Below are 16,442 nucleotides of genomic sequence, written 5' to 3'. Positions count from 1 at the left end.
TAAGTGTTTAGATTTTAATTTAATTGATTCAATAACTATATTTTAATATAATTTTATTTTAAAATATAACTTTTCAAATAAAATATTAAATAAAATATTTTATTATTTTTTAAATATAAACTAATTCTGTATATAAAAATAATATTAATTTATATTTAACTATAATTAAATAATATATTTAATTTTAAAAATAATAATAATTTCAATAAAATAAATTTTATTTTGTATCAATAATTATGAATATTTTATAACAAATATATTATTTTTAATTATTTTATAAATGTTATTATTTTTTATTAAATAATATATTTATTATAAAATATTCATAATTATTGTTATAAATAAACTTTATTATAGTTGAAGACGTTAGATTGTTTATTTGTAATTTTAAAAATTAGTTAAAATTATATTTAAATATCAATTAATTTATTTCAAATTTAAATAATTTAAATTAAAAATGCAAAATAATACAAATATTAAACTTTTTCGAATAATTTTAACTAATAAAATAATAATTATAAAAAAATATGGTATATTTGTTAAACTATTAAATTAACGTATAAACTATTAAATTTATAAATTTATAAATCGATTAAAATTATAATAAAATGTAAAAATTAAATTAATTAAATTAAAATTAAAATATAAATATATATAAATATTAATATTTTAGATAAAATTGACCTTAATAATAAAAAATGCTTATTTAATTTAATATCGATGGGAAGCATAGAATATCATATAAAAATAAATTGTAATTTGTGTATTTATTATATATTTTTAATTAAGTAGATGTAAAAATATATTATCATTGATTAGTTTAAATTTATAATTTCAACTTAACAAATTTACATTTTAATTAAAATTTAATATTATCACCTTAAAAGTTGGAAAAAGTAATTAAGGAAAAAAAAAAGCATAAACCCATAAATTTCTGAGTAATTTTGGAACTTGGATTTCACTGCAAAAATATCAACAAACAAACCATAATTTTACCTGATCATTTGATTTTTGGTTTCTTTCTTTTCATCGACATTCTTAACTTTAATTTAAATTATTTCACTTATTAAATTTGGGATACCGAATGATTTAGACTGTTAAAAAAAATTATTAACTTTTTTAACTTTTTAGACTCTGACCATATGATGTATCTCAAATTATTTGATTTATTTCCTCTCGTATTTAATAATAAAATTTCTCTTGGTAAAAAAAAATTAAAAATTATGATTTGTTTTTCGTCTATATACTTTAATGAAATTGTCAATTTCATTTATGAACTCACCAATTTCAAATTGATAGAAGAAACATGTAACACAATTTCTTAATAAAGTGAAAAATAAAGCAAAATATCTATAAGGGACAAACAATTCTTTTTTATTTGTAATAAAGTTAATATAGATGTATAATTGTGATATTTAAATTTTAAAAGTATAAATAATATTTATAGATTTTTTCAATTATGAAAATTAAAATTATTAAAATAAATACTCTCATTTATTAAATTATTAGCCAAATAACTAGTCAGTATTTTATATACACTCCATACTTCTTCTTTTATGGGTCTTTAATTAATTATGAACCTAGATCTTCAATCAGTTGTATTTAGTTTGAAATCAAAATAAGAATATTGAAACTAATTAAATATAAATCGATCAAAATTTATCTCTAGGCAATTTTATAAAAAAAAAAACAAATTGTAGTTTATTAATTAGATTTATCAAAATCTTATCAAATTAAATCAAATTATTAAAATTAAGTCAAAATTTAGATAAGAGTTTTTTTTTTCAAAGTTTATTTATTTATTTTTTAATGTTAGATTGGAGTCGATTTCAATCCATTTTGGTAAATCATAATCTTATAATCAAAAGAAGTCTCTTACTTCATTTCGATTTAAATTAGACTTAGAAAATTTCACAGTTCTAAAAATAATTATAATAATTTGTATCAATATTTTTCATAAAAGTTATACATAGAGGGGCATTTCTTTTATATAATTGGCAAAAAAATAAAATTGTATTTATTTTTTAAAAATAATTTATATTTAAAAAATATGTTTCATATAAAATAACTTATTTTTTAATATTTAATTTTAATTTAAAAAATTAATATATTAATAAATTTATATAAAATTTTTTAATAAAATTCGAGAAATAACTTAATTTTTTTTATAAGTCCCATAAATATCAAAAAATATAAAAAATATTTTCATAAAAAGTACTTTTGTGAAACCAGCGAAGCCTTATTCTTATTTTTTCTTTTTTACATTATGATAAAAATTTATTCTTAATCTATGCAGCAATCTATACTATATATAAAAGTGGGAGTAGAAGAAATAATGGAATTGCCAATTTTACCCTTTTATTATTTAACTATTTAGGATTGATTTTAAATTTTAGAATGAATGATTGTTTTATTATTTAAATAATTTCTTTAAATAATTTTAAATATTTATCATTTAAAATTAATGCATGTTTAAATTTTTTATTTATGAGTTTAATTAATTGTATTTAATAATTATGTAAGATAATTATCAAAAATTAATAATTTTGATAATATTTAAATTAATTTTTTATAAGATTATTGAAATAATAAGTTTAAATATTAATTAAAAATATTAAAATAATAATCATATATCCTATTATTAGATTTACATTTAAATATTAAATAATTATGAAAAATAGTATAAAATAAAAATTTTATTAATATTAAATTATTTGATAATAAGTGGTTCTTTTAATTATTAATAATTATATAAAAAATTAGAATTAAATATTAATAAATTTTAAAAAAATATATAAAAATAATAGTTTTGATAATATAAAATTATTAAATAATGTGTTGATTTTTAATTATAATAATTATATTTTATTTTTAAAGTAAAAATAATTGTTATTATCAAAATTAATTTAAAATTGATAAATAAGTATGTAAATTTAAGTATATACATGAATAGTGAAAAAAATTAAATTTTGATATTAAAATTATAGAATAATAAATGATAATATAACTCTGACAAATTAATTTTCAATTAAGAATATTAAAATATTAAAATAATTATAGTAATATTAAATTATTAGATAATAAATCTAAATTTATAAAATTATAATTATAATTAAACTGATTATAATAATTTTAAAAATTAACTATCAACTATATATATAAAAAAATTTAACAATTTTAATATAATTTAAAATTTTCTTTATGTAAATCATAAAAAAATAATAATTTTAATTATATAAAATTATCATATAATAAATTATTATTTTAATTATTTAAATTTTAAAGTGAACAATAATTTTTATTATCTCAATTTATTTAAATTAATTAAATAAATATGTAATTTATGATATACATATAAATATTAAAAAATTAAAATTTTAATATAAAATTATGAAAACAACACATTTAAATATTGAAAAATTTTGAAAAACAATAAAAAATTAACTCAAAATTATAAAAAAAATAAATAAATCACAACTTAATTTTAAATGTTAACATTTTAATATTTTTTATAAATTAATTATATACGTATATTGTTAATTATAAAATATTAATAAATTTAGTCATATTATGTTATAAGATAACAAATTATTTATATTATTAACTACTGTATTGAAAATTTAAAGTGAATAATAATTTTATTATTTAAATTAATTTAAAGTTAGTAAATAATTATTTTAATTTTAAAACATATGTAAACAGTAAAATAGATATTTTGAGACAAAATTTTTAAAATAAATTTGATTTGATAATATTAAATTGATAAATAAGCGTTTTAATTTAAAATATTGATGATAAGAATAATAAAGTGATAATATAACTTATTAAAATGATATTGGTAATTTTATATTTATTTAAAAATATTAAAATAATATTATAATATTAAATTATAAAATAAAAGTTTAAATTTATAAATTGATAATTATAAGATAATAAAGTAAATTTTAATATATATATATAATCAATAAATTTGACAATATTAATTTTTTTTAAAAAATAGGATAATAAAGTAATTATATAATTAATTTTTTTTATATATTTAAAAGAGTCATAAAAGAGATAGTTTATATCATTACAAATTATTTTTAATGTGTTAAATTAAGTTTCAAGATAATCAGGCTAATTTATTTATTATTTTTATTATTTTATATACATCTCTTTATTCTAAAAATTTTAGCATAATATTTTAATTTATAAATATTAATTATTTTTAATATGGTTTCATTTTATTTATATTTTTATAATTAATTTATAGATAGAGATTATTAATATAAAAAATAAATAATAACCGATTCATAAATTATTTTTATCGATAATATGTAATTTTGATAAAAAAATATAAAATTATAAGATTTTATTGTTGATTCGATTATATAATTTAAAAATAAATTTAGTCAATTAAAAAATTAATATTAACTAATTTTAAAATAAATATTATATTTTATTATAAATTATATTTTCATATATTTTATATTTATTTAATTATTATAAATTTTGCAACAATTTATTTTTTATGAAAAATAAAAATTAAAACTATTATATTTAAAATTAATATATTTAAATATTTATTTGAAAAGAATAATTTTATTATTGTAATGTTCACAAAAAGTTTGAATTAGTTAGAATTTTATATTATTTTCTATTAATATATATATTTTTTATCAATTATATCTTTTATTATTTATCGTTGATAATTACATATGAATTAAGTGTATTTAAATTAATACGAGAGACATCTCAAATTCTATTTTTTTAATTTTTAATTTTTATTTAAAGAAAAAGGAATAATAATAATAATAATAATAGATTAAAAATTACACCAACAATTGATAACTTTGCTCCGAATAATCCCAATTCACAAGCGTATTGTATTTGAATATACATAAATTTGATAAAATCATGAAATGCTTCACAAACAAATTTAAAATAACAAAATATTATTAATTGGTGCAGAAAATTCCGCGTATATAAGATGTTTTAACATCTTAGACATCGATAGGTCAAGTGGCAGAGCTGATGATAGAGCTTGCGCACCATTGCCAGAAAGAGAAATCCCCACCAGCTAAAGTGAGGTACCAAAGAGAAGGGATAATCACCGCCAACAACAAAACGCACGGAACGGAAGCAAGAGTTCCAAACAGGGTAGCTATGTGGGCTAATATTAGAATCCTCCTTCAGCTAACAAAACTTAGCTTCTACAGCGCCCTTGGCAGCTTGGTGTTCAATTGTGCTTATCAAGAGGCTAATAAAGTTATTGATTGCTTAGCTAACTTAGCTGTGGGATGCATCACAAGGTTTCATGCACTACCAATCTCCTTCTCAGTCAATAGTTGATCTGCGCCAGTGGGATATCCAGGCGGCTTAGCCACACAGTTTATTCTCTAAATTAGCTTTATTTGGGTCTATGCATTAAAAAAAAAAATTACCCTTTGTTTGGATCCTTAATTGTATGAGGAAAATGTGGAGAAACTAAGAAAGAGAAATAAAAGTATAGAAATTTAGTTTTCTTCTCATTGTTTAGATAGGGTTTTAGGAGAAGAGAAATATAATTTCTCCATTGATTTCATAAATAGAGGATGACATACTTATAGGCTCTTAACAGCTAACTAGGAAATATTTCTAAACAAATTAGTAGTGGAGAATCTGTAATAATTATAACTAATTTTTATAAAATAGGAAGATATCAGTTTCAAAGAATACCAAAATATATATGGATTTTCAAACTTCCAGTTTCTTTATCTCTTTGGTCAAAGTTTAGCATTTCTTTTTCTGACTTGGTGTTCTAGTGGACCAGTATGCCTTGCCATCTTATCCCATAACTCCTGAAATCCTTTCAAATTACTGTACTCAGAATCCCAATTGTTAGAATTTCTAAATTATTTTATTCAAAGCATATGTTTTAATTAGAGGATTTCCTTCAGTAATCAGATTGAGGATGCTTTCTACTGAAGGCATCTGGGATTTTAAAAATATTGTTTTTGCCTTTTAATGGAGAACAGTCACAGACAAAAGTAGGATTCAAGAAACAAAAATGATGATAAATTATTAAGAAATATCAGAAATAAAATATTCCCTAATTTGATTTCCTACAGAACCTTCTCCAGTGTTACATTTCGAGTATACCAACGTACACCATTTCAACAAAGGAGATTCCTCAGAATCATCCTCTCCATGGTTACAAAAGTCACCTGCCATGCTTTCTTTTAAGCCTCACCCACCAATAGATAGCTCGCAAGACCCACTTCAAGTACAAAACCAAGGCCAATGAAAAGCAAGGAAAGTCCCTTAGCCCAGTAAAGTTCGAAAATTTCCCCGAGTCCAAAAATACCCATTTGCAGCAGCACCACCATTGCATAAAAGTCAAGTGTTTCTATTTAACCTTGGTCTTAGGTGTGACAATAGTAACCGAATATGCTGAGGATTTCTCTTGCTTCAACGACTCATTTATACCTTTTTTAACTGCCACTTCATCACGCCAAGCATATGCTCTCTAATATTCTGGTAACCGTTTGCTAATAAAATCCTCCATTTTTATGTCTCTTTACACTTCAGGTTGCAGCAATTCTTGGGCTTCCTCTTTATTTTTATTTCGTTAACTTCACTTTAATTAAGTTAAGTAGCTAGAGAGCTTGCAGAGAGTTGCATAAATGAAGTTTGGCAAGAGACTGAAGCAACAAATACAAGAAACTTTGCCTGATTGGCGCGACAAGTACTTGTCGTATAAGGAACTGAAGAAGCTTGTTCGGTTAGTTTCTTCGGCTCCGCTGTTGATGAGTGGATCAATCGAGAATGGAAAAGCAGAGGCTGAGTTTGTGTATTTGTTGAACAATGAGATCGACAAGTTCAATGCTTTTTTCATGGAACAAGAGGAGGATTTCATCATCCGACACAAGGTAAGCTAGTCTCTCTCCCTCTACTTTTAGGGCTTTAAGATAAATCAGATCTCAGATCAACCGGCGGCGATGATTACGCCTGAGTATAAGTTGAGTGGATGACGAGTTAACTGAGTTGATCCAATAGTCCATTTGGTAAGAACTCAAGAGGAAATGCTAACTTCACTTGCATTTTCAATGACAATTGGAGCCCCTCTAATCAACCCACAAATTAATGTGGATCCAACATTGGAGATCTAATGCAATTGTTTTGATTAGGAGCTTGAGAATCAAAAATATTTAGTGCTTGTTTTTATTAGATGTAAGTAAATAATATATTATTTTAAAAATTAAGAAATAAAAAATTATATATATAAAATAAATACGCGCTTTATATTCTCCTTATTTTTTTATTCTCTCGAATCTTATTAATTTTTTTTATATTCATATTCTACGAATAAATGCAATATTCGAAAATCACATAGATAATTATCCATTCATGGATATAAAATTAAAATGTCATGGAACTTATTACTATGAGCAATCCTTCTCAATGAATAGCATAAAATAGGTGAAAAAGGTGTATCCTATTTTGTATGTTGTGTTTAGAATCTTTACATCTACGATCAGCAATGCTACAATTCCAAACACATGTTGCAAATGTGAGTTGCAAAAACACACAACTAAAAACCATAGTACCCATGAGTTCAGGAATTGCAGCAGAGGATTCAAACTGTGATTGATGCCTGGGGACCAAACGGAAATCAGCCTTCAGGAGCAGAGTATAAAAACGAGATGGGCAAGATTAGAAAAGATATTATCAATTTCCATGGCGAAATGGTGCTTCTAGAAAACTATAGCAATATCAATTATACAGGTACTTGATAATGAGCCCTGCAAGTCCACCCAATTGAGTAAATAGGCCACTGATAACAGTTGAAATATAAAAATCTTACAGGATTGGCCAAGATACTGAAGAAATATGACAAGAGAACTGGAGGATTATTGCGGTTGCCCTTCATTCAGAAGGTGCTGCAACAACCTTTTTTTACAACCGATCTTATTTCAAAGCTTGTCAAGGAATGCGAATACACAATAGATGCTGTGTTTCCTGTAGAGGAAGAAGACAGAGCAAGAGAAGGAAGAGAAGCTATAACAGTAGCAGAAGATGGAATTTTTAGAAACACTGTTGCAGCTCTGTTGACCATGCAAGAAATTAGAAGAGGCAGCTCTACTTATAGTTGCTTCTCTTTGCCTCCACTCAACTTGCCAGACTCTGATCTTATTCAATCATTACAGCTCAACTCTCCCATACCTATTCTCTAGTTAAATTGGAATTTATCAAATATATTGCCATGATTATACTGCATGGTAGCCTTAGCAGCTAAAGATTGTCTTATTTTCTCCCTTTTCTTCTGGAAAAAAAGGTAAACATATTAACCAGATGTATCCAATTTATGGCAATGCCTCTCTTGCTTGCCCATCATAGTATGATTGTGATCACCACAAAGTTCATCAATATTACTGTTTTCACAAGGTATAAACTTGGTCTGAAAATATATATATATATATTATTTTAAATAATTAAAATATGATTATTTTTACCATTTTTCATATATATTTTTTGACTGTTCAGGAAAATTATTAACAAAAGGATATCTTTTAGTCAAAGAAAAATTAAATTATTTGAAAAAAGAGAACCCATTTTCTAGAAATTGAAAATTTTATCAATTCTCTTTTTTTTTTAATATTACAATTAAAATAAATTATTTTCTTAAATAATTTTTTTTATAAAATAAATGGAATCTACGATTAAATTTTCTATTTAAATGATTTCATGTACACACTCTATCCTAGAAAACTTCTGTTCCCCTCTTATTAATTTAACTAATTGAATTATTAATTTTTTTAATTTGTTATACAGTGCAAATTATCACATGCGTCACGTGTGTATTTGTTTTATTGATTTTTCATAGTTTTAAAAAAATATTTTTAAATATCTTACATAGAATTGAAACTGAAATATATTTTTATTTTCTCTTTGCTAAATAAACAAGAGGCTGAATCGGAGTATAAATTCAAGGATTTATGAATGTAACATTCACAAGCTATTGCTTCTAAAAGTCCCATCTAGGAACCAATCAGCTAAAATAAATAAATAATTATTTATATAAGGTTGAATATGTATTTATAATTTTAATTTCCACATATTTTACTTTATTTTAATTTTTGTAAAAATAAAAAAGTTTACTCCATCTATCCCATATAATTAGATTTATACTTATTTTATATAATCAAAAATATATTTAATAAATTTTACACTATTAATATATATTAAATGAAACTATATTAGAAAATAAATAAATGAATAATTAAATAAAGTATAAAAAAATTATAAAAAAAAGAAAGTAAGCTCATGTCTGCATGCATGAGATAGTATTATGTTTCCTTTTTAAATTACTATGTGAAAAATAAAAAATAAGAGTGAATCACTATTACATTATTATTACCCCTCTAACTTACTAAATTTATTAGTTTATCATTATAATGATTAAATCCATTTAAAAATTTCTTAGTATTTTAAAATGTTACTATAATTAGTTCTCTTTTTAAAATATTAATTTACAGATAAAAAATTTTCTCTTTTTAATATTTTTATTAGTTAAAAAACATTTTATAATAAAGAACATAAATGCTGCAATAATGACTTGTTTAAAATGTTATGGCTTAAATTTAACAGTACATTTTTACCGTTTATTAAATATTTAATAGAATCTATAGATATATTAATAATAATATTAAATGGTTGCATTTTAAATTAATAAAAAATTATTTAACTGTAGTAAAAAATTATAAAAATTAATGACCGTCTAGCTCCAGACTCCTGGATCTAAGGCAATCTAAACTAAACTAAAAAAATCAGGCTTAAATTCTATGAAAATTCAATCGCGGCTCTGCGCCCCTATGGTTTAGGGCACGTACTTGCAAATCGAGCTAGACGCGAATTTACCCGATATGTTGAACATATCCTCGATATGTTGAATGTGAGTATCAATTCTGTCCAATCGGACATCAACAAATGAATTAGGAGGGGCATCAACTAGTGCTTCTACTGGAGTTGCTGCTGATGGTGCTGTTGCTTGAGGTGTTTCTCCCTGGGCTGAGGATGCTTGAGGTGCTTTTGAAGCCTTGGTTGTAGCCCAAAGCAAACATATGGAATGCCTCCCCATATATCTTCTCCTTCAGCTCCATTGAGTCCTTGTATTCTTGCAGCTGTTCTTCACAGGCCTGCTGAATCTTATCTTCTATAGCTCTGATATCCCTCAGCAAAGAAGCACACCTCTCTTCTAGAGCAGATACCTCTTAGCGGAGTTGCTGCTGCTGAAGTTAAGACTCCTCCACTGCCGAGATCATACCTTTCAGGTCATCAATATATTTATTGAGCTCCTGCTGAAGAATGGTATTACGAGCCAAAGCCTCATCACGCTGAGTTCAGACCTCATCACACTGACGGTGAGTCTCCTCTAAAACAGACAACTGTGAGAGGGCTTCATCTCATTGAGACTCCACCGTAGAAGCCCGTTGAGATGACTTGGCAACCTCCTTGCTTAGCTCCCCCAGTTGCTTAGTAAGGTCTTCGATCTACCCTTTGAGTTTAATAATATGTCAGCGGGCCTCACTCGTAGCAAGCAGATTTTCATCCTAGCGCGCCTCCTCAATACAGCAGTCTATAAAGCCTTGAAGAGATCGATTTCGGGCATCAATCTCCATGAACATGCTGAAGACTGCCATAAAAAAAGGAGTAAATTTAGAAAAGCCTTAAACTCAGAAATACTAGCGAGAAAGACAAACAACTTACCATAAGGAGCATCTCTCTCAAACCGTCCCCATAGACCTCTATGGGACGTGAGCTGAAAGTTGCCTGCTGTTTAGTGGCGCAGGCCAGATGGCTAACAAGGGCTAGAAAATGGGGGTCAGAAACATCTGAAGCCCCCCCAAACATCTTGCCGCACAACATCTCAGCCATGAAGACCGGCGTCGATTTAGCATTCACCTCGGCAGCATTCAGCAGCTCATTATCCAAGGCAAAAAATAAGTTCTCCACCACCTTTTTCCCCTTGTCAACAGGAGGGGAAGGGACTGCCTACGTGGGTTTCGAATGTTTAGCATGCTTGGCAGCCCGACACTTAATGGTAATAACACCCACAGCTCTAATGGGAGAAACGTTTAAGGGGGGAGACCTAGCGCCCTCCTCTGAGTTGCTCTCTGCTGGCTCACTAACTAAGATGGGCTCCTTAGGAACTTTCTTTGAATCAGATAGAGCCTTCGAAGAGGTTGATGCCTTGGGAGGGACCAATGTACGAGAACCCCATGACACTGGCACCAAAGCCAAGGAAGGTGCGGGGGTACGGCCAAAAGAACAAGTTGATGATGCTGGAGTCGCAACCTGGAAAACCTCCCTGGCCATATCAGCGACAAACTTGTTGGTCGTAAAAGCAGCCAAGGTGTCCTTCATGCTCTCTCTGGACAAAGTGAAGTTCTTAGGGAGCTTGATGTTATCCATTGGCACGTCGGAGGCTGAAAAAAAAAAAAGAATCAATTTAATCAAAACTCAAAATAGCGAAAGAAAAACATAAAGAGGAAAATTTAAAAGATACCAGCTTGATGACAGTTTCGTAGATTTGACATGAACATGCACTTCTCGACATCATATTTCTTCCTTACAGAGGTCAGTCAAAGGAGGTAGATTCGGTCTATAAGGGTCAACCTAGGGAATTATAGTCCTGAGGCACCTCCCCCCATAAGAGGTCAATATCCCAGATAATTCTTAAGCTCTCCTTCAGCTCGACAACAATAAAATTCTCTACCCAACCTTTAATCAAGTCCTTATACCCCATAAATATAGACAATCCAGCTCGGGGGTTAAAATAATAAAATCCATAGTCAGACCTAACTAGATGGAAGAAAATACAAAATAACTCGGCGGAAGAGGCAAAACCTCAATACATGTAGATGGACTCAAAGAAACACATGAATAAGATAGAGTTAGAAGACAACATTTGATGAGTCACCCTAAAGTGATGGAAGACTCGATGAAAAAGGTGGTAGAAGGGAATGTTAGCCCAAATTCCTATTATTTGACAAAAAAGACCAAATTGCACTCATTTTGAGCATCTATTCGGCTCGTCGGCGATGGGTTAGGGAGAACGATGTGCTCATTAGGTAGGGAAGCCATAATCTTATAGATCAAGGTATCAGCAAGGTCGCAAGAGGAAAAATGGGAGAAGAAATAAAGGGTAAGAGAAGAGACTAATCTGACTATCTCAGGAATCCTAATAGAAGCTATGAGAGAAGCAAGACGTACCTCATATCGAAAAATCGAGATAACAGGGAAGAGAAAGGGCAAGATAGTAGAAGCAGCGCAAAAGACAGAGCAACGAGCAAAAGCATAAATTTGAAATGGAAGAAGGCATAGAAATGACGTTTTGACAGAATCCTCCTAGAGCCGTGTGATAATAATTAGAATCTCGAAATTTACCCCTCATAAATTATAAAATAATTAATGAGCGGGTAAATGAGCACTTGATAACTGTCAGGCTCTAAACACCCGGGCTTGAGGCAGCCTAAATTAGAAGAACCGGGACTAAGTTCCATAAGGGCCCAATACCCGGCTCTAAGCCCACTACGGATTCAGGACCTGGCTAGACAAATCGAGATGGATGCAAATTTAGCCATGGGATCTTAGCTCCAGATATCCAATAGCCTCCATAGAAAAGCAAACCCCATGATACTCGGAATCGTATTTAGAGGGCGCCGGATGGAATTGAATGGTCGTCTGATGGGAAAAAAATGACATAATACATCTGTACTTCCAGCGTAAATATTGTAGAGAGGTATGAGTATAGGAAGACGGTTACACGCTACTAAAAAATAAAATGAAAGGAGAATAAAAATAAATAAAAAAAATAAAAATCAAATTTACCAAAATACAATTAGGGTCTAAACTCGTTATCGAATCTCAATCATCAGAAATCATCTAACAAAACTTTATAAAAAAATAAAAACTTAATAGTAATGGTTCTTGGAAACTATAAAAATATCATTTTTACTCTTAAATTATATATTAAAGATAAAAATATCAAAAATTTATTTATTTTTTATATAAATTTCCTCTAAACTACCATGTGCGACTTATACATTAGTAATATATTGAGATATTTTAATAATAATTAAAGGATAAAATTTTTTAAAAAAAAATTAATATTTTTAATCGGCAAGTAATTTGGGAGGAAATTCGCATTTTTAGCCTCGTATAAACATAGCAAAGCATTCCTTTTCCAAGTAATTCCTCGTATTCAAGGCACTTATTCTCCAATTTGGTAGGGGGGAGAGAGAGACGTCTTAGCAAGGGTAAGCCTCAATTTATTCATCTCCTTACATTTATAAGTTTATCAGTTCTTTATCCCAAAGATTTTAGCGTTAAATTTCTATTTTCTTTCCTGTTTGCTCACAATCGATCCGGGAATTCTAGACGAATACTAAATTTTCTGATTGTTCAATTTTCTATAGTTTCTCATAAAGCGCCAGCTCTGTTCTTTTATTTTCTAGTGAGTTTTGAATACTCGAATCCTGCTTTCGGTTCATGACACATTTGATACCATATGATTGTGAAAGCGTCTTCATTCATATCGAAAATGAAATAGTTTCAATTCGATGTTCAAATGGTTTCCGCCATTATTTAATAGTGCACTTTTCAAAGAGTTTAGATTTTATGCAGACCTTTAGGAAGTTTCCTTGCTTTAGGTAATAAATCACGCTTTACCTTGATTGCTAGTTGTTGGAGGACTTTGTTGTGGGCATAATCAGAACGCAACTGAAGTGTGGATCAGACATGGAGCATGGCTTCTGATTAGGGTTTCCCCCTATTTTTGTGGTAAATATTGGCAATTTTAGTTCATGATTTCTGATGCTGAGATTTAATAAGGTTGGTTGGTGCGAATTTGATGATAAATTAGTTCTTTTTATATATATATAATTGATAAATTAGTTCTTCAACGTTATTAGTATTTAGTTTTTTGGTCTCTTTGATTTTACTTTTGTTTTAACTTAATTGTAATTTATCTTATTAACCGTAGCACAATTTGTATGTCTTCATATTCTACTTTTTGCTTCCATCCTGTTTTCTTCGGCCTGTAACTGTTTCTAAAACTCCCATTAATTCCTGCACAGTAATTTATTAAATTATGATACAACTACTTGGAGCGATTAAAGGGAACTTTTACTTATTAAAAGACCAGTCTAGAGTACTTGTGTGTTAGATTGTAGAATGTATAATGACCTGCATAAGGAATTCTGCAAACAAACCATATACCTTCTATCTTAGGGCACTTAACGAAGGGGAAGTTTTTTTTTTTTTCCTTTTTCTTGTCCTCTATGGCAGTTCTCATCTTACTTCAGATTTATTTATTTAATTATGCGCTTCAGTGCTTGGAAAGCAGAACTCTTATACAAAGTTGAGAAGGCTTCATTTGTAAGCCAACCGATGACAGCACCAACTAAATCTCCTCCCATACTATCAAACTTTTTGGTGCCTTGTGTACATCCCAAGAGTCTGAAATTCTTGAAATCCTCAAGTATACACCATGTTGTTAACTTCCCCAAAATTCGCATTCATCATGCTCCTGTTTGCTGCACAAAATTAACTCAATGGGAGCCTTCACCTGTCACGTATGCTCCCACTGATGATGCTGCTGGTAGCTTCTTGAAGAAAAGTAGTAACATATTTGAAACACTTAATTCTGATGACACTACTGAAGCACCAATAGCCAACAGTGAAGAGCATGTGGATACAAAGAATCAACAATTAGGGCAGTTTCAGTTTCTTAAATGGCCTTTGTGGCTTCTGGGTCCTTCTCTTCTTCTCACAACTGGCATGGTGCCCACATTATGGCTACCGCTATCTTCTATATTTCTAGGCCCCAATATAGCCAGCCTGCTTTCCTTAATCGGACTGGATTGCATCTTCAATATTGGTGCTACTCTTTTTCTTCTCATGGCTGATGCTTGTTCCCGGCCAAAAGACATGGTACAATCCAGCAATAGCAAGCCTCCTTTAGGTTACAAATTGTGGAACATGATTGCATCTGTAACCGGACTTGTCTTTCCTTTGATGATGCTGTTGGGATCCCAAAAGGGCGCCCTCCAACCCCAGCTTCCTTTTATCTCGTTTGCAGTTTTGTTGGGTCCCTACCTCCTGCTTCTATCTGTTCAGATTCTGACTGAGATGCTGACTTGGCACTGGGAGTCACCAGTGTGGTTGGCAACTCCAGTTGTATATGAGGCATATCGTGTGTTACAGCTGATGAGAGGGTTGAAGCTTGGGGCTGAGCTAAGTGTTCCTGCATGGATGATGCATATGATTAGGGGGCTTGTATGTTGGTGGATCCTGATCCTTGGAGTTCAACTCATGAGAGTTGCTTGGTTTGCTGGTTTCACTGCTCGAGCTCGCCAACAACTGTCTTCTGCTTCTGCAGATAGTTAATATATTACTCATTGTTACCAAAGACTATGGATGAAGACCATGGCTTCAAATACAGGATTGTTTTATTGTATTATCCAATAATATATAGATTGTAAGGTTCCCTGTCATAATCACTCTGTTCTTCTTTTGGTTTCCAGTGAACTTTGAAATGGAAAACATGTTTTATGTGCAGTGAGAAATCTAATGTACTTCAAACATGCCATGTACAATACTTGCGAAGTTCACAGTATTTTTGGGCTTTTCAGTTAGCAGGGCTTGCATTTTAATTTTGAATCTTCAATTTTACAGATTGTTTATGTATGTTTTCCAAATACATTAATTATGTTTTGGGTTTGTGTTTCACATCCAAGCCTTAATATGTATCTAACTCATCATTTCGTGTGGTGATAAGAAGCCCTGTTCCATTTGTGAATGTTCAGAGGAAACAAGTACCCATTTACATTATATATCTATCGTTCTAGGGTTCTCAAGTGAAGGTTGATTTGCTATTCTGGAAACTTTCATTATCTCCAGACTATCATATTGAAAAAAAAAAAAAAAATGAATTTCACGATTATGTTTATAATCCATAACATTGTTTATTTTAAACATATGGAATTTGAATATAACTATTGAGTGAATTTTCATCAAGAGCAGAGGAAAATACATTTGCAAATTTGCTATATTTCAGCAGTAGATTATTTCCACCCCTGAATTCCAACAGTTGATGATATTCTTTCTGCTAACACCAGAGGAGGGCGAAGAAGTTTTCTACAAGTTGACCTTTACCTGATTCACAGTAGCAGGGATTGTTTAGAAGAAGAAACTCTATGATAGAAGTAATTATAGTAGATTAAGTTGATTATTTCTTCTTGGAAGTTTTTTAAATGGGTCAACTATCTCCTCACTGATTATAGTAATTGTTAGTCCTGCCTGCATCATACTATAATCTGGAATGCCTTGGCCATTTGTTGTTTGGGCAGTTTGTCGGAGCCATCACACCTAGTGATATTGATCACTCGTTCATCAATAATGGTATTCACTATTCA

At 28.7% G+C, this 16,442-nt stretch overlaps 2 protein-coding genes across 6 annotated transcripts; both read left to right on the top strand.

The window, feature by feature from the left end:
• The first annotated feature begins 6,498 nt into the window (after positions 1 to 6,498).
• Positions 6,499 to 8,416, top strand: LOC110615059 (SPX domain-containing protein 3). The gene is made up of 3 exons (XM_021756765.2): positions 6,499 to 6,893; positions 7,584 to 7,749; positions 7,831 to 8,416. The coding sequence occupies exons 1-3, from the start codon at positions 6,648 to 6,650 to the stop codon at positions 8,196 to 8,198; spliced, it is 780 nt and encodes a 259-aa protein (XP_021612457.1). The 5' UTR covers positions 6,499 to 6,647; the 3' UTR covers positions 8,199 to 8,416.
• A 4,757-nt stretch (positions 8,417 to 13,173) lies between these two features.
• On the top strand, positions 13,174 to 15,701 carry LOC110615815. Of its 5 annotated transcripts, none has more exons than XM_021757952.2 (3): positions 13,174 to 13,283; positions 13,708 to 13,806; positions 14,358 to 15,701. In XM_021757952.2, exon 3 carries the CDS (start codon positions 14,416 to 14,418, stop codon positions 15,412 to 15,414), a length of 999 nt encoding a protein of 332 aa, XP_021613644.1. In that variant the 5' UTR covers positions 13,174 to 13,283; positions 13,708 to 13,806; positions 14,358 to 14,415; the 3' UTR covers positions 15,415 to 15,701. The 5 variants fall into 5 exon arrangements, with proteins under 5 accessions (XP_021613644.1, XP_021613645.1, XP_043813049.1 ...); XM_021757953.2 differs by having other exon boundaries at positions 13,708 to 13,857; XM_043957114.1 differs by lacking the exon at positions 13,174 to 13,283 and adding an exon at positions 13,299 to 13,480 and having other exon boundaries at positions 13,708 to 13,857.
• Positions 15,702 to 16,442: the final 741 nt, after the last annotated feature.

This window comes from Manihot esculenta, chromosome 5, assembly GCF_001659605.2.
Source record: "Manihot esculenta cultivar AM560-2 chromosome 5, M.esculenta_v8, whole genome shotgun sequence".
NCBI classification, from domain to species: Eukaryota; Viridiplantae; Streptophyta; class Magnoliopsida; order Malpighiales; family Euphorbiaceae; genus Manihot; species Manihot esculenta.
Note: the sequence above shows the minus strand (reverse complement) of the source record. Positions and strands in the feature narration are given on the sequence as shown.

What these genes read in the sequence shown, in the direction of transcription:
- LOC110615059 (XM_021756765.2), top strand. Translation starts at nt 6,648, where the DNA reads ATGAAGTTTGGCAAGAGACTGAAGCAACAAATACAAGAAACTTTGCCT. An exon ending in ATTTCATCATCCGACACAAG is followed by an intron (nt 6,894 to 7,583) that starts GTAAGCTAGTCT and finishes CCATGAGTTCAG; the next exon opens with GAATTGCAGCAGAGGATTCA. An exon ending in TAGCAATATCAATTATACAG is followed by an intron (nt 7,750 to 7,830) that starts GTACTTGATAAT and finishes AAAATCTTACAG; the next exon opens with GATTGGCCAAGATACTGAAG.
- LOC110615815 (XM_021757951.2), top strand. Translation starts at nt 14,347, where the DNA reads ATGCGCTTCAGTGCTTGGAAAGCAGAACTCTTATACAAAGTTGAGAAG.